Here is an 18136-nt window from a genome sequence, read left to right as displayed (position 1 = left end):
ACGTCTCCCACTGAGACCGGCAGTGATCTGAATGGCCAGTGGTTGGGCCCCCTGAAGCCCCCTCTCCAGCACCCACAGAACTGTGCTGAACTGCCAACACCAACCTTCTGTGCTATCATCTTTGCCACCACATCCCGAGCATGCACGTCGATGGTGCAAATGGTCATGATTTTCTGTCTGTCGCCCTTGGAGAGCTGCCCGATCAGCATGGTAACGAGGGTGTTCAGCTGGGTCACTTGCTTCTTGTGATATTCCTTCATCGCATTCTCGTAGCCTTCCTCCACCCTGGCAAAGGCAATCCCAACCTCGGTTGTCCACCAGATCTGGGTGCAGCAAAGCGCCACCTAGGGAAATAGGCTGGTTCAGTATCAGGGAAAATACCAAAGCTTCCTTATGTTCAAGAGTGTCGGATCCACAGGGAGATCAAGGATGAAACATCCGTGACATGAAACTAAGTATTTTTTCATACAGTAGTCACAGCAGACAGTACAACAAGGATCTGCTCCATGACATTCATTTAAAACACCATATCAGTGATAGACACATTTAGCAGCTAGTTATAAGTAAATCAGCACCCTTCACATGCCTGACACAGCAGAGGAGGAAGAGTTGGAGACCACGAGGTTGTCAGAGGTGCATCTGAGGGGCTCTTCACTCTTATCAGGCCTCACCACTTTGCCTTCCTGCTGCACCTCTCACTGCTCTGGCTGTACAGACTGCACTGCCCAAGCCCCTGGGCTCTGTCACCCAACCAAGAGCCCCAACCAGAGCATGGAGCTCAGCCTGAAAACTCCATCAGGAGACCGCCAGGATAAAGGACAACTCATCCTCCCTCTCTCCTGGATAGCAAGGTGGAGGCCAGAAACATGCCTGTCCACAGCTGCTGAAAGAAGGGAAGGGCAGGACTGATGGGGAACCCAAGAGCTACCTTTCCACGAGCCAGCCTGAGTGGTGATAAGAAGCAGTGGCAGATACCTGGGCAGGATAGTCAAAGAGCCATTGTTCCCTTGGTTTTTCCTCATAAGCCATGACGGCTTCTGTCATCTCATCTCTCACAGTAGCCCTCATGCTGTCTAGTACATGACTGAGCCAGACTTCAACCTGGAAAAGAGATTAAATCCCAGTAACACATTTGCTCTTCTTAAGTGCCTTTGGTAATTAGTGAAGATAGGAAATGAGGCAAGCATCTCAGTTCTCTTTAGACTGGACATGAGGGAAAGGTTCTTCACCCAGAGGTGCTGGACACTGAACAGGCTCCCAGGGAGGTGTCACAGCCCCAGCCTGACAGTGTTCAAGGAGAGACTGGGCAACGTCCTCAGACACACGGGGTGACCTGTGGGGTTGTCACTGCAGGGACAGGACTTGGACTCCATGATCCTGGTGGGTCCCTTCCAGCTCAGGACATTCTATGAGTTAACCAAACCTCACAGCCTCCTTCAGACTGGGTAGATTTGGCTAATTCTGGTACTGTAGGATTAGCATCTACTTCCAGACACCAAGAACAGAAGACAGATTTTTTTCTTGAACTCTAGCTACAGGAGGAACCAAAATGAACTCCGTCAATGAATAATTTGGTCAGGTGTGTTCCACCTCCAGGCCATGACAGAATCCCTGGTGGGATGTGGGCAGTCTGCCAGCAGCAGAAGAAAGATGCTGCCAAACTTGGGAACACAATTCCTGCTGAATTTCATATTTCACAGGCAAAGCCCTCAACAAGAAGACAGACTGAACGCAGCAAGCTCCATTGCTGGGGAGCTCAGTAGCCGGTATTACGTACTTTAGCTTCCTGTAATAGACCGTGCAGAAAGGTGAAACTACCAGGATAGATAAGCTGAGCAGTAGCTTGATTCTTACATTTCATACTTTCACTCGTGGTATGAAATAATGAAGACTTGAGAAACAGGTAAAAGGCCTTCTCCTGCCAAACACACCCGTGCAGAGGTACTATGGAATAGCTTAGTCTCTTTTCAGTCTGCATCCCCTCCCTCACCGAGGATATTTGTAGCAAGCTTTAAGACTAACCTTCAAAAGGTCTTAGAAAAAATCAAATTAAAAACCTAGTCAGAAAAATGGCACAGCTCTTTCTCTCACAGTGGACTGCGACATCCACGTCCCCCCTTAGTGAGGACCTATCCAGAGTGACACGAAAGGTTGTGGTGTAAGGAGGTACTAAATCACCACCTCTTCCAGCTTTTCTCATGCACCAGGGGAGAGCAGTGAAGCTCTATGACGTCTTGGCAAGGGATCTCACACGAGGGGCAGGGGAGCAGACTCCACCGGACAGTTTTGATAGACAAGGACTTCCCTCTCACCTGCCCACTGCAGTCACAGGGCTCGCTGAAGCTGACGTACTCCTCCTCTCTACTGTACATTCCCAGGCCAACCTTGGTTGGCTTTTGCTCAGAGTCCAGCTGGAATTTCATCCTGGCCAAGCTGTCAAAGAGTTTGGAAAGATGACGTTGCACCTGCAAAACGGGTTGTATAAATAAAGCAACCGAGATAGGACGAGCGGAATGAAGATCACTATACATGTCACAAGCAAAATCATGTTAACAAAATATCTTGGATATTTAGGTAGCACCACATCTTCTCAAATGTGGCCAACATACTGCCAACAAAAGCCTCTTGCTGTCTCTTGTAATACTTCCACCTATTTCTACGTAATTTAGAAAACAGACATGCCTTAATAAATCATGTTTCTCCATTGGGAAATCTTCCATACAGAGCAAAAGCATAGAAAACATTGAAACACCTCATGACTCCTACCCCAAATTTCCCTACATGTAGTGATGAGAAGTCTGTAGCCATTTCTCCACCTCATCCTATTCTCAGCACAACGTGGAGTTTTCTTCACTATGAACTTTCCTGTTTTTCCACTACTAGAAACTGATTTTGTGCTAGTGAAATATCCTAAATTCTCTTTCATGGAGAAGAAAGATCTTTATTTCTGCCTAAGACCTATGATAAACAGCCCAGACCTCCTATAGAACAACCATGTTCACCAAAAGCACTCTTCCAGAAGGAAAAGAATAATTCAGTTCTTTCCTGTTCACCTCCATCTGAGTCTGCAAAGCCAACAGGGAGATGCTGTGGGCTCTCAACATCAGCATCTGCCTGCTGGGAGCTGAGCAGGTCACCAGCACTTCTTCCAGACCACTGCGTAACACACAACTGCATCACTGCGCGCCCCACGCCAATGAAGGTGAGATTCTCCTAGGATTGACGTCCCCACAGAAAGGGGAAGCTCCCAAAGCAGTCCCAGACAGGAGCTGCCTCTCTCAATTACAGCAGAGAGGTAGAAAAACTCCCATAGGGGAGATGAGAAATGAGGGAAAGGGACCTGGGGGTCCTGGGGACAGCAGGGTGACCATGAGCCAGCACTGGGCCCTTGTGGCCAGGAAGGCCAATGGTACCTGGGGTGGATTAGAAGGGGGTGGTCAGTAGGTCAGAGAGGTTCTCCTGCCCCTCTGCTCTGCCCTGGGGAGACCACACCTGGAATATTGTGACCAGTTGTGGCCCCTCAGTTCCAGAAGGACAGGGAACTGCTGCAGAGAGTCCAGCGCAGCCCCCAAGATGTTGAAGGGAGTGGAGCATCTCCCGTGTGAGGAAAGGCTGAGGGAGCTGGGGCTCTGGAGCTGGAGAAGAGGAGACAGAGGGGGGACTCATTCATGTTTACAGATATATAAAGGGGGAGTGTCAGGAGAATGGAGCCAGGCTCTCCTCGGTGACAACCAGTGATAGGACAAGGGGCAATGGGTTCAAACTGGAACACAGGAGGTTTCACTTAAATTTGAGAAGAAACTTATTCTCAGTGAGGGTGGCAGAGCCTGGCCCAGGCTGCCCAGGGAGGTTGTGGAGTCTCCTTCTCTGCAGACATTCAAACCCGCCTGGACACCTTCCTGTGGAACCTCAGCTGGGTGTTCCTGCTCCATGGGGGGATTGCACTGGATGAGCTTTCCAGGTCCCTTCCAACCCTGACATTCTGGGATTCTGCGTGAGATGCCCAATGCTCTGATGCTTTCAGAGAAGGAAGGGTGGAGGTGGATTTGTCCATCTAATTCTGACTCACTGACTCACAAAGAACTACAACCCTCCCTCTCATGAGCTGTGCTGCAAGTGGACGCAGCTTCTCACACACATACAAGCAGGGCCAAACCCTGGGAGGTGCTAAGTGACTCTGAGAAGCACAGGGCACTCAGCATCCCCCCAGATCACAGAATCATTTTGGGTGGAAGAAACCCTCAGGATCAAGTCCAGCCATACCCTAGCTCTGGCACTAATCCATGTCCCTAAGAACCTCGTCTAAATGTCTTTTAAACCCCTCCAGGGATGGTGACTCCAGCACTGCCCTGGGCAGCCTGTTCCCATGCCCCACAGCCCTTTCTGGGAAGAATTTTTTTACAATATCCAATCTGAACCTCCCCTGGCACAACTTGAGGCCATTAAGCGTATCTTGAGGCCATAAGCTTATCTCTTTTCAAACCGTAAGTAAACCGTAGAAACTTTTTCTTACATGTAGAAGCTTCTGGTCACAAATCCCCAGCTGCCCCTTCCCAGACCCTGTCCAGTCTGGAGGGTTCGGACACAACCCCAGCACTTGCTGCGATCCTGCTGCCAGAGCCCGAACGCACCTGAATCTGCACAAGTTCAGCACCCAGTTCACGAGGATAATGTCATTGTGTATTTAATCCTCCTTTAGGAATCATCAGACTTTGAAACTACATTGGGAAGGCTGAGAGTGTATCTATGTATGATACTGCTTGACATTTACTTTGATTTTACTGCAAATACTTTTGAATAACAGAAAACACCAGGAATTTCTTCTTACTCAACAGAGCATTTCAACACAGTATCTTTGCTTCCTGTGTTTTTTTTTTCCTCTTCATTTTAAATATCAATCAACTATGTATTTATGATACTCTGTGGGCTGAAATCACCCAGCAGCAGACACAGATAGAAGCAGCGTTAAAGGTTAGAGGTAAACAACAGCATTTCCAAATACACATGCAAACCTGCTCCATTCCTGTGCTCACATCAATACTGAAAATGGTGGAAAGCCTGAAGAAAGTGAAAATACTCGCTACCAAAAGACAGAATTAGGACTTTGTTCATCATCCAACACTCGCCTTTTGCTGTGAACGTTTTGACTGGTTTTATGCACCAACCTCTGAATAAAAGATGCGTCCCAAACAAGGCCAAGCAGAGCTGTGCAGGGGTGGGTGGCAACCCAAGGAAGTCCTGCCTTGGCCACAGCCACTGTCTGACCACCAGCTGTCTTACCTCTTCCAGGCTGTGTTCTGCTCTTCCCCTGTAAACAGGCCATCCCAAAGACCTTTGCATGGGGGAAGGAAGAAGTGGCTGACTAGCAGATGTCTCCTCTGCCTAAAAACAGAGACGTCTCCAAGCCCTCGGTTGTCAACACTGTCACATTTGAATGATCGGTCTGTGGCTCTTTCAACAACAGATGCTGTTTGCTGGCATCCCAGCTTGGGGAACCAAGCTCAGCAACAAGTTTTGGCTGAGATCCTCAAGAAATGGTTTCCCCCAACCTCACTGTATCCCAGCAGAAACAAACCCACTGTTTTTATGGTATCAAGAACATAGCTCTGCTCTGTGCAGTGCTTTCAGAACCATCTGCAAGCATCACCAGGGACAGATGGGACAACATACAGTGTGCGCATTGCCTTTCAGAGACGACAGATGAAGGCCAGCAGTGAAAGAGTTATTGTTAATCCAAGTGAGGGTGGGAGAAAAGGCACTCAAGAAAGGATAAGCTACAGCTGAGTCCCTAGACAGCATCTTCCACCCTGACATTACTGACAGCTGGAAAATGTGAAGGTGACATAGTGCAAGGCTTACCAGCTGTGGGTTGGTGCCATTGGAAAGAATATCCAATAAATCTGCTGAAGAAACAAAGTAAAATCTGGGAAAGGCCAATCTTTTCATGTCCAAATATTCAGCCAAAGCCTTCTCACACAGGGACAACCTGGGGAGAAGAGCAGAAAAATAGAGCCCAGGACAGGCGGGTGAATATCCTTTAATGTGTCGTGCTACAGTTTGGGTTATCGAGCAGATTCTCCCCTCCCATGGGGAAATGCCAGACATGAGCTGAGCCTGCAGGCTGGTCCTTTACAGCATTTTCCAAATAGATAACAAAGCACATAGTAACTCATAGATCTCTCTCCACTCCCAAGGGTCAAACAGACAAAGAGTCAGAGAATCCTCACCAAAAAGCAGAAACACAGGTGGAAGAAGAGGCTAGAAAGGCTTTGCAGTCTGACTTACTGTTTTAGACAAGCTCTCAACTGCCACAGGTGATTTCACACTAGGATGAAAGTTTCCAAAACTGCTTTTATTCTAATGAGCACATTTTAAAGTCTGATTCAAACCTACTCAGCTTTTTGTGCTTGTGAAGCCTGAAAAGAAACTTGTTTGCTCCGTTCTAAAATGAATCTCTCAGTGTTTACATGTTAAACTGCTGCTGAGCTTTCAAAGTTCATAAATAACATGCAGTTAGTCCTCTGTGGGGAACACGGGCCTTATCTGTTTAGGAAGTAAAATTAGATCTCTATTTTAAATGGATAGTTATTACTGACACAACAGCTATCACGTTAACTTGTTAGGTGTGTTCCAGGTAGAGTAGCTCATATGTTAGGTGAGAACTGTATCCATCTCTGGACATTAAGGTCTTTCTCAGGGAGTTTAGTTATACCATCTGTGAAGGGTACACACACAAAGATAATTTTATTAATTAAAGCACATGGGATCAGCTCTGCTGCAGATATCCCTGCTTGGACTGCTAAATAGATATTTAAGACACCAAATTTGGGGTGGCAGTGAGGCCACATGTTATTAAAACCAACTGAGTGCCTAGCTTTGTATGTGTGCAAATCAATATTCAAGATAAGAGTTTGCACATACGCAAAGCCAGAATCCACCTTGGGGGCTTCAGGGTGATGGATCATGAATAAAAAGACTCAATGTGTGAATGCAAAGAACGCACAGTCCAGAAGGAAAGCCTTGGAGCACAGGTTAAACCAACTTATTAGAGCTGATCCCAGTCTCTGACAAAATCCTGGGACTGAAGTTGTACCTACCTACTCTGAATGTCCTCCAGTTGTTGGGACAGACCTGGTTTATTGGTGGCCTCAACCACATTTGGGGTTTTCTGAGTTTCATAGGCCAGTTCTTTAAAGTCCGCATCAATCCCTTCAAAGCGTTTGGAGTCCTAAAAAGCAACACAAACATGTTCATGGTAAAACATGGATTTTGTGCTAAAGGTCTCCATCCTCTGGGTGCTGTCTTTGCGTTGAGGGGAAAACCTTCTGTCCAGTGCAGACAGGGACCCCTCCACCATTCCAGAATGGCTCTTCCACTGACTTGCCTGAAACTAGTCTTCAAACAGGCACTTGCCTTCTTGTCACTGTATCCCAAAGGGGTTGTGGATAAAGTGCTCCATGCAGGAGGCAATGTCTAGGACCAACCATTTTCATGGGATTTAATTCCCCTTGGAAAACCTCATAAATCTCTCTCTCCCATGTCCAGGTGAAGTACCAAGTTTCCCTGGCTGCAGCAGCAGGAGATGCTCCCACACCGTGGAAAGGCTACCAGCCTCATGTGAGTGCACTCCTCCCCTCCTGCTACAGCACAGGAATCCCAACACCCATCCACAAAACGGGTATGATGACTCTTGTAGAGGAGAGCCCTTCCTTGCCTTCAATGAGGGTATGGAAACCCCACGTCAGCACCGGAGGCCCACATCAACAATTATGCTCCATATCTAACAGGGACTCTGAATTTCTGGAGCTAAACACTGAAGAATAAAGCAAGCTATGTTCAAAACATCTCTGCTCCTCCCTTCTTCCCAGGTCAGGCCTCCTAAGTGAGGCGGGACACTGAACAAGTGTTCCAAGCAGTCCAGGTAACACTTCCACGCTACCCTGTGTTCAGCCCCAGGAGCAAGGCTCCATCTGGAAGGTTGAGCCCTCCCTACACTCACGCCACAGATCCAGCTCCAGGTGAGCATCCCACAGCCTGTCAGCACATCCCCCCAGCCCTGGATGCATCCTGAGGGTGCTCAGCTACAGAGACTTTGAGCTTCAGTCTTTCTTTTACGGAAGAGAAGCTGCTGACTGAGCCACCTGTGTCCCTGGAGCCAAGAGGGCCCCGTGTCCTGGTGCATCCAGCACAGCACGGCCAGCCGGGCAGGGAGGGGATTGTCCTGCTCTGCTCTGTGCTGGGGCGGCCTCACCTGCAGCATTCACTGTGTGCAGGGCTGGGGACACAGGAGAAAAGGAGATAAAGCTACTGGAGGGTGTCCAGAGGAGGGACATGAACTTGGTGAAGGGTTCGGAGGGGAAACCGTATGAGGAGCGGCTGAAGTCCCTGGGTTTGCTCAGCTGGAGCAGAGGAGACTGAGGGCAGAGCTCATGGGGCTGCAGGTTCCTCAGCAGGAGCAGGAGGGGCAGGGCTGAGCTCTTCTCTGTGACAGTGACAGAACCCAGGGAATGGCAGAAGATGTGCCAGGGAGGGCAGTGGGACATGAGGAAAAGGTTCTTCACCCAGAGGTGCTGGACACTGAACAGGCTCCCAGGGAGGGGTCACAGCCCCAACCTGACAGTGTTCAAGGAGAGACTGGACAACGTCCTCAGACACATGGGGTGAATTGTGGGGTGTCCTGTGCAGGGACAGGAGTTGGACTTGACAATCCTGATGGGTCCTTCCAAGTCAGGACATCCTATGGTTCTATGGTTCATACCACTGCCAGACAGCTACTGAGATGCAGACAGCTGCCCAGCAGGATGCAAATGTAAATCATGATGCAATTTCATACATGACATTAGATAGCTCCTGGATATTAAGAGCTTGCTGGCACATGGTACAGCCTCAGGGCACTGGTTATCAGCACCTGTATATATTGCCCAGTGAGCGAGGTGTGCCCAGAATCATAGAATCATTTAGCTGGAGGAGACCATTGAGATCACTGAGTCCAACCATAACCTAAATCTAGTACTAAACCATGTTCCTCATCTATACATCTTCCAGGGATGGTGACTCCAGCACTGCCCTGGGCAGCCTGTTCCAATGCCCCACAGCCCTTTGGGGAAGAAATTGTTCCCCAGATCCAGCCTCAGCCTCCCCTGGCGCAACTTGAGGCCATTTCCTCTGCTCCTGGCGCTTGTTCCTGGGGAGCAGAGCCCGACCCCCCCTGGCTCCAAGCTCCCTTCAGGCAGTTCAGAGATCAGAAGGTCTCCCCTCACCTCCTGTTCTCCAGCTGAATCCCCCAGGTCCCTCAGCCGCTCCCATCACACTTGTGCTCCAGCCCCTCACCAGCTCCATTCCCTTCTCTCAACTTGCTCCAGCACCACAAGGGCTTTCTTGGTGTGAGGGGCCAAAAACTGCCCCCAGGACACTCAGCACAGCGCGCTCTCTGAAGCAGATGGAGGAACAGTCCAAGCAGAGCAGAGTGCAGGGTTGGAGACAGAACAGTGTGTTGTCCAGGGGTCAATGGGCTGCGCACATCCCCTCGTGGGTGTTCGTCCCACAGTGGTGCTGTCAGCGATGCTGCTCGTGAACAGGGACGGGGGTCACACAGCCAACTGTGGGTCACTCGTGAGTGAAAGGCAGGTTCCTCCACAGGGCTGCGAGTGGTCCAGCGGGGCCAGGAACAAGCTTGGAAGATTTTCTAAATAATCAAGAGAATAGGGAATAAGACTGGAAGCTGGACTCAAAGACAGCCCTGAGGAGGTCACAACCCTGAGGAGGGCATCAGTGACAACTCTGCTCAATTTTCTGAAGCTGAAGTGGGAGAAGAGCTGCTCTCCTGCTGCACCAGCACTGGAGGCAGGGAAGCGGATACTGCAAAGCTGCCTGGTCCAGCTCTGATTTGACAATTTGCACCATCTGAGTAATTATCTCCGTCTTCTCCCCTCCAAGGAAAGAGGGAACATGCCTGTATCACTGAAGGAAGCCAGCAGCCTCCTGCTCAGCCTCCAGGAACTCTGCATCTGCTGTGCAATGGTGGAGGGGAGGAAAAACAGTTTCTCAGCAGGGTTCAGGCACAACCAACAGTACAAAAACATCCTGGGGCAACACTGGGGAAACTGCTGTAGCATTAAGGGAGCCTCCAAGAAAGCAACGCAGCAAGAGAACAGTCCTGCTTGGGGGAACACGGCAATATAGACAACCTTCTTCTGTGTAATGGAGGCTCTTCTTCAACGCTTTCCACACAGGAAAAATAGGATTTGGGATTTCATACCTTAGGAAGCTGTGCCCGTATATCTTCTGAGCCTATGAATATGCTCTCCAAGTGAGACCACGTACGCTGCACTTCGAACCAGAGAGAAATGACGGAATCTGTTGTGGACAGCTTCCTCTGCCATATGGACACTTCCTCCAAGAAGAAAGCAATACATTTGGATGTCATTAAATTCTGCAGCTGCACCTGGTTGTCTTCTAAAGTTTCTATGAGTTCCTCGTCTGACTTCAGCAACGGGATGTTCGTCCGGGGGTGAGGCTCATACTGAAACTCCATGGTGCTCCAAGTCATTTTTAGCTCCTTCAGGACTTTCTCCATACTCATTTCTCGTACCGCTTTGTCCACAATGCCACGAACCTCATCCTCAAAGTTATGGAGGTTGAGCTTCAGGAGGTCAGCCAGCGTGGTGTCCGAGTCCATCACAAACCTCACACCCGTCACCTGCATCAGCTGATTCCAGTGCCTTTCCCTAATGGCGGGATTTTGAAGTTCTGCCACAGCTTTCAGGGCCGTCAGCATGTTCTTCACCTTGCTGTCCAGCCCAGTGAAAGCATCCCACGCCCTCACCTCCTTATCCAAATTCCGAATCTCTCTTGCAAACTTTTTACACTCCAGATCCATGTTTTCCACGTTAATATCCGCCCATTTGGTGGTCTGCCAGTCATCAAGGCAAGTGCCCACAAGGGAGATCATATCCCAGAGCTCTTTGAGAAGACACAGCTCCTTTCGGCACTGCTTCAGTTGTTTATAGTCTGGCACTGTGACTTCAAACAGACCAGCTGATTCATAAATCGAGGTCATGGCTGACTCCATTTGTTTAATCTCAATGTGCTTTGTATCCAGCAGTTGATAAGGCTTTTTGGTGTCAAACCTAGAAAGAAACGTTTATTCTTCATAAGTGATATTGTAACAACTTCTAAAGAAAACATAAAACAAATGGTGCCTCTGAGACACAAAGCAGACATGATACATCTATAGTACCCATTGATGGTGCAGCCACATGGCACTGCTGACAACCCCTTTAAGCAATATTGTGCACTCAGCATCCAGATTGAATCTCTTGCTAACACCTTACAGTGTTTGCAGGGACAAAACACCCAGGGCATAACAGATACAACACCGTGAGCAGGTAGGAAATGTATGCAAGGGTTCAAGAACACATCCTCAGGACACTCCGAGATGATCCCATGAAGCTTTTCTTCCTCAGGGCTTCTCTGATGTTATAATTTCACTGTACCTGAATGGTGCTTCTTTCCGAAATCGCTCTCTGAATCTGTGTTGCTCAACATCAAACGCCGCACAGCTCTTGCGCACAACTGTCATTTCGTTCGCCTGCAGAGGAGCCACATGCTGCTTCACAGCTATCGCCAGCTTCTTTATATTGTTCCATTTTTCTGGCAGCTCCTGCAAGCAAAATTTAAATGACGGTAGGCAGTATTTGCTATTTGATATAAGATGTGACTGATCTGTTTATGGACAATCACAGAACAGGAAAAGCAACAGATTCCATGCCTAAAACTGCAAGGAAGTTTTGTTGTGATGCAAAAGCTAAACACAATTTGGGATAAAACTTATCAGTTATCCACAATTTTGAAGACGAATGAAGACTGAGACTTTAAAACTGACTGCTCTGATTGCAAAAACATGTTAAATAACTTCAGAAGAAGGGTCCCAGACCAGATCCTGGGCTCCCAGGATGGCTCAGTGGTTGAGAGAGCACAGTTCTCCTGACACCGAGCCCAGCGGGACCCAGAGCTGGCTGGAGGCAGGAGGGTGGGCTGAGGATGCAAGTTCATCAGATCGTCCGGCTTCCCAGAGCTAATTAAGAAACAGAGCCTGGGAAATTTCCAGCCAGCTCTTAGAGCAGAAGATATTATGCCAGAAGGACTTCTACAGAGCTTTCTGGGGCAAATCCCTCCAGCCTGCCTGTATAATATTAGTACTAAATAAGACAGTTTCTTTCTCAGGACTGCATCCAAGCTGCTGGTGCACAGCACTGCTAACAATCCACCCTTTGCACCTGGGATTTTATTTAGAAAGAGATTTGATTTCTTCTCTTCTCACTAGACTTCTCGAGCCAAATCCTCACCCCAGACAGTGACACCAGCCAGGGCTCTGCTGTCCTCAAGTCCCACAGCTTTGCTCTCCCACTTCCCCAGGTACTGTGCCAGCCTACAGGAAAGACTTTGGGCTTCTTTTCATCCCAGTGCACATAGTTGAGAAGACTAATGGAGATGCACCAACACTATGCAAAGAAGCGAAATAACCTGGAGGCAGCAGAGGCGGCCAGAGCAGGGCCAGTCCCTCCTGAGGGGTCTCTTTCTGGCACTTCATGTTCCAGTCTCTGTAGAAATCACTATCCATGACCATAGCAGGGCACACATGGAGCTGCTTCCTTGTCCTTCTCATACAAACTATCAGCTCCAGCCCATCCATCTTCATGGCCATGGAGGGAGCGGTACCTGGAGGAACTTACTTTGGTTTTCCTACTGTGTACAGCAGTGAATGAATTATTCAACTATGTGTTGCTGTCACTTGCCAGAAAGAACGAAACTGTTTTGTGATCTCCTACATCTGAATGGCTGCCCTGCATACCTCATTTCTTCTGTCAGAAAAATAAATCAGTTGTTCAAATCTACACGCACAAACAGGCACCAAGCAAGCGGCTCTTGGGCAGAGGAATCAGCAGAGCTGGGTTCCCCATAGCACCATTTTTTATGCTGAACTGAAGCTGCTGTAGCAGCCAAACCATTCATTTAATGCAGCTCTTCTGTTTTTCAGGGTGTCTGTAGGAATCCAGTTATCTTTAGGACCCTTACCCGTGTCAGATTTGGTGATACAACCATCCGTGGATCACGGCTGCACCAGCAGAAAACTGGGGGATTGCTAAACCCCGCTCAGGTCCCATCCAAGCCTGCAGCAGAGGGAGGAACTTCTCCCCAAAAAGCTCTGCCTTAAACCTGGTGTCCTACACAGAGCCCTCTGCACACAACGCCCCGTGACTAAGGGGTATCCATCAGTACGTAGCCACACGCTCCTCCACCGTAACATGGTGACTGCTGCCAGTTCCCCAAGGCTGGCTGGGCATCCCACAGGCTTTTCCAACCTTCACCTCATGGTCCCCTGTCCAGAAATGAGAAGAATTCCCCAAAGAAAAATTGATTCATCAGGGCCAGATGTGGAAAGGTGCTGAAATACTTTCATAACGTGCTCCCAGTGATGTCCTTTGGGTCAAGCAGATTGGGTGTTATAGACCTAGTGGAGGACTGAAGTCCTATGAGAAGGCGACTCCTCTGCCAACATTATCCTTCCCATCTCCACAGTTGCCAAGAACTGGCTTATTTAAAAATAATTATAATTCAAACTAATTAACAGATGTATTTGAAAATGCATTAATTTTTTTCAAGAGTAATCGCTGAGAGTTGGAGCAGGCAATTCTATGTTTTTCATACATAACAAAAGGCTTAATCTCTGCTTTAAAAGAAAAATCTCAATATAACTCCAAAATTTAGAGCTATTAAGGCACATCCCACAATAGTAAAATACTATCCACTGAGGCCCTCTAATGACAGGGAGTGGGGCTTTAAATATTCCTGCAATGCTCTTAAGCTCATACTCTTTGACGCTGGCTACTTGGCAAATCGCCGTGTCCACCGCAGCTTTTCACCCACCTCCAGTTGCTTATAGACTTCCTCCGGCAGCTCTTGCTCATACGTCTTCAGCAGTTCGACGGTTTGCTTCAGGGGCTCGAACATGGCATCGGTGACACTGTGCCTTTCCTTAACGGCCAGGAGATGCCCCATGATCTCCACCAAACCATCATAATCGCCTTTTTCAACCTTTTTGCTCAAACCTTTGTCAGCAGTTTTTATGAACTCGTCCAGGTCAGACAAGCTGTAGAACACAAAACAGGAAAGCACCAAATGAGAGCAGTTCCTACCGGAATCATCCAGGCAGCTGGACTGGCACGGAGAGGGAAAGGCCTGGCTAACTCTGCCCATCACATGGCAACATGCTGAGGGCATCAGAACCACAGTTCATGCTCACAGGGATCCATAGATGTGGTACGGCTTCCTGTGAGGAACGGATAAATGGGTTGGGACTTCACAGGTTGGAGAAAAGGCATTTGAGGAGCACAAGTCTTACGAGGAGCAGCTGAGGGAGCTGGGGCTGTTCAGCCTGGAGAACAGGAGATGAGGGGAGACCTGATCTCTGCAACTGTCTGAAAGGAGGTTGGAGCATGGAGGGGGTTGGTCTCTTCTCTCAGGTAGCAAGTGATAAGATAAAATGGCCTCAAATTTCTCCAGGGGAGCTTCAGATTGGGTATTAGGAAAAAAATTATTCACAGAAATGGCTGTCGGGCCTTGGAACAGGCTGCCCTGGGCAGTGGTGGAGTCACCATCCCTGGAGGGGTTGGATAGACATATAGATGAGGTTCTCAGGGACATGGGGTAGTGCCAGAGTTAGGTTATGGTTGGACTCTGTGATCTTGATGGTCTCTTCCAACCAAACAGATTCTATGACTCTATCCTATGATTCTATAAGGGAGACCTGTGAGCTCGGGTCTGTGGTCTGAAGAGAGTGAATTTGAAAGGACAGTTTTCATGTCATCTCTTCCAATACAAGAATTCAACAAATGAACCTGGTAGGTTGTAAAGCTACAACAAACAGGGATTCTTCTTCGCACGCTGCCTTATTTCAGAGGGTAAGTCTCTGCTGCAGAAGGATGCAGATGTTAAAAATTCACAGCGGTTCAGAAAAGCAACCGAACATTTGTGGGAGAAAAAAAAATCCATCCAGGTCTTTAGATACAAAGGTACAACCCATGACTCTCAAAGTCCTCAGGTATGAATGGTTAGAGACAAGGAGACTATTTGGGGGAAGTTTCCCTACCTGCTTCTTGATCTCACCAGCTGCTGGACACTGTTAGCAGAGCTTGAGGGGCTCCTGGATCTTTGGTCCTTTCCATTCTTCCCTTCTCAAAACGCTTACTTTTGAAGTGCCCGCTTAAATTCTGTGGATGCTGCTGGACCAAAACATAGCCCTAAACACTTCACCTATTAAAGACTAAACTGCTGAGTCAGGAGCTCTTAATAAGAACTCCTAAATGCCTGTTCTAACCTATGCAAAAACCTCTTTGCACAGGAATTATCGTGCTGAAAAGAACACAAGAGATCACAGCAGCCACCACACGCAGCAGCCTTCACTAGTACATATGTCTGTAAATATTTCTTCGTAAGCATCCAAGCCCTGTGGCATCCTTCAGCTGCTACTACTCAAATAAATCACCTAACACATCATCCTGCAGAGACCAGGCGGCTGAGCAGCTATTCAGAGCAGGGAACACATGTTAATTCAAAACTTACATCCAAAGCTCCTCCTTTTTGTAACCTTGAAACTGCCTCCCCATGACTGCTCATGCCAGGCAACCCAAATTACTTTTTTTACAAAGAGTGCACTCAAAAGAGCACTGCATTTAGAAACGGAGCAAGTATCTCATGGCATTAATGCAGCTTTACTGATGGCAAATTCAACAAAATAAGCATAGAGCCCTAGAAGAGATTAGATTAGTTGGACCAGGATGAACAGACAAACAGACATCCTGTCCAACACCACACAGTAGGTCGTAGGAGCATCAGCTCGCAGGATGTCGATGGTACCGAGTTCGTGGAACTGTTTGCACTTTACACACTCAGCTGGACCAGCTGCTCCCAGCAGAGACGAGGGGATGAAAGTTAGCAGAGATGCGATGGAGCTGGCAGGGGGTGTGTGCCCCCTCCTCTTGCTCCTGTATTAGCCTTTTGCTTATCAGTGTGAAATGATAAAGCCCAGCCAACACAAGAGAAACCCACTTTGGTTCTGGGAAGAAGAGGTAGAACGGTTCCTACCTGTGCATGACGTGGTCCATGAGATGCTGCTTGAACACCAAGCTCCACCGTTTAATCACATTCAGCAGAGACGCTTTGAAAGGCCGAGCATCAACTTTCATCCAACTCTGGAAAATGCTGATGGGCTCGATGCGATTCACCTCCTCATAGATCTTCTCGTAGGAGTCAATCTGCTCTCGGAACTGCTGCAGCGTGGGAGGTGACTCAGGGACCCCGTTCTCTGCATGGGCCTCGATTTCTGCCGCAGTGAGAATGTGCCCGTAGAGGAGGAACTGGCGGAAGAACTCCTTTCTGTCCTCCCCGTACAGGTAGGAGTAGTGGTCGAAGGCACTGCGGTAATCACAGCAGGCCGCCATCACGGCCTGCACACGCCCCATCAGCTCATGGCGCATGTCGGCCAGGTCAGCCATGTCCTCCATGTCAGCCTGGAGAGAAGAGGAGAGGAGCTCGCAGTGATGCGGGGGCAGCGTGGCACCTCCTCACTGCCACACAGCGTGAGGGAGCTCCACAGCCACGGACCTGGTAGTGGAGGAAGCCGCTATGCTCAGCCAGCCTGGGCACCAGCGATGAGATCCGGTAGATGTCGTTGAGAAGACCTTCCACCACGTCGTAGAAGCCATCGTTTGTGCCAGGGTCCAAGGAGGGTTGAAATATCAAATCTGGGATCACCAAATCCAGCTGCACCTCAAACAGGGGAGGAAGCCCTGCCTTGGGATCTGGTAGGGAAGAACAGAGGTGCCAGGTTATTTTTGAAGGGGAGAAAAGTGATCTAGAGCCACCACTAACATCCCACCACAAGACACACACATGCCCCACAGGGACACCAGGCAGGTGGGACACCCACTCGCTGGGTCCAGTGACATTGTGTCTGCATACAACGCAGAGGGGAGGCTGCCAAACCAGCTGGTGTTCTGGTACCCACAGGAGATACTGGAGAACAGATGAGACACAAGTGATTTAAGGACCGGAAAAATGCTGTGGAGGGAAGCCTTAAAGAGACCAGGCTCTTCAGCTAATCAAAAGGGAGTCTGAGAGCTGAACAATTACAGCGCATAAGTACTTAAAGAGGAGAAAAACAACAGGAACCAAGAGGCTCTTTAATTTAGTGGAGAAAGGCATGAAAAAATAAAACACCAACTGGTTTCACAAATGTGAAATTCTGTGCTTGTTTTTAACAAGATGGTGAGGAACTGGATGCAATTCTCCAGCTCAGTGTGCCTCCACATCCAGGAGGGAAGCGTTCTGAAGATGTGCTTTAGCTGGACACAGCTGCTCTCAGCAGAGTGACCCTCCGTGGCAGCCTTAGGCAGGAGCTCTGCTTTGGTGACCCCTCTCCTCACTCCTCAGTGATGGAGGTTTTTCTTTCATGTCTTTCATCCACAGAACCAACTCTTGAGACTCTCCACAAACGAAAGGTTGTGTCACCTTGATGCTTTGTGCATGGGAGGTCAGGAGATGGCTGATGCCCAAGAACAGACTTGGAATGATGCCTCAATTTTGTCTGTTCACAAATCCCAGCAAATGGTGCACAGTCATCTCTGTCCCTTCCCTTGAGCAAGGCTTTGCTCCAGTGACCAGGGGACAGAGTTACCCTCTGAGTCTGGAGGCTCCTCCAGCACTTGCTGTAGACAATGCAAGAGGCAGAGTAGAAAGACCACCACAAGTCAAAGCACAAAACAGAAACTTCCTTTTGGTGAGACTGAAGATGGTATCACGGCCAGAGCTGAGGAACCAGCAGTTACCTGTGTTTTCGAGGAGGTACTTGAGTGAGCACTCAATGGCAGTGAAGAATCCATCCAGAACTATCTCATCCACGTAATCCACATAGGCCTTCCAGATGTCAGATGCTGGGTCTGCAAGTAAGAGGCTCTGGTTTTCCTGGAAGAAAAAGACGACACTTTGAAATACAGCGGGGCTGAGTCTGTCCTACAAGAGCTGCCCACAGCTGAGGACTCATGGCAATGAGCACACAGGTACCAGCCCTGCGGGG

General features: G+C 48.8%; 2 protein-coding genes across 3 annotated transcripts in view; both read right to left on the bottom strand.

Moving 5' to 3' along the window:
* The window catches only part of LOC139829552 (dynein axonemal heavy chain 9-like), a 212303-nt gene that overhangs the window by 35257 nt on the left and 158910 nt on the right, over nucleotides 1–18136 (bottom strand). The window lies entirely within an intron of this gene.
* LOC136110948 (dynein axonemal heavy chain 9-like) overlaps nucleotides 1–18136 on the bottom strand; it is a 36524-nt gene that overhangs the window by 13365 nt on the left and 5023 nt on the right. Inside the window, exons 3-13 of the mRNA XM_065854691.2 lie at nucleotides 17889–18024; nucleotides 16666–16862; nucleotides 16147–16571; nucleotides 13930–14152; nucleotides 11496–11662; nucleotides 10259–11129; nucleotides 7098–7228; nucleotides 5860–5986; nucleotides 2313–2465; nucleotides 976–1101; nucleotides 105–344 (exon numbers count right to left, since the gene is read on the bottom strand). Of these exons, the coding sequence (XP_065710763.2) occupies nucleotides 105–344; nucleotides 976–1101; nucleotides 2313–2465; nucleotides 5860–5986; nucleotides 7098–7228; nucleotides 10259–11129; nucleotides 11496–11662; nucleotides 13930–14152; nucleotides 16147–16571; nucleotides 16666–16862; nucleotides 17889–18024 (2796 nt within the window). The remainder of the gene's footprint in view (nucleotides 1–104; nucleotides 345–975; nucleotides 1102–2312; nucleotides 2466–5859; nucleotides 5987–7097; nucleotides 7229–10258; nucleotides 11130–11495; nucleotides 11663–13929; nucleotides 14153–16146; nucleotides 16572–16665; nucleotides 16863–17888; nucleotides 18025–18136) is intronic.

The sequence above is a fragment of the Patagioenas fasciata genome, chromosome 21 (assembly GCF_037038585.1).
Source record: "Patagioenas fasciata isolate bPatFas1 chromosome 21, bPatFas1.hap1, whole genome shotgun sequence".
Classification (NCBI taxonomy): domain Eukaryota; kingdom Metazoa; phylum Chordata; class Aves; order Columbiformes; family Columbidae; genus Patagioenas; species Patagioenas fasciata.
The sequence above is the reverse complement of the archived record's forward strand: the minus strand, read 5'-3'. Positions and strand labels throughout refer to the sequence as shown.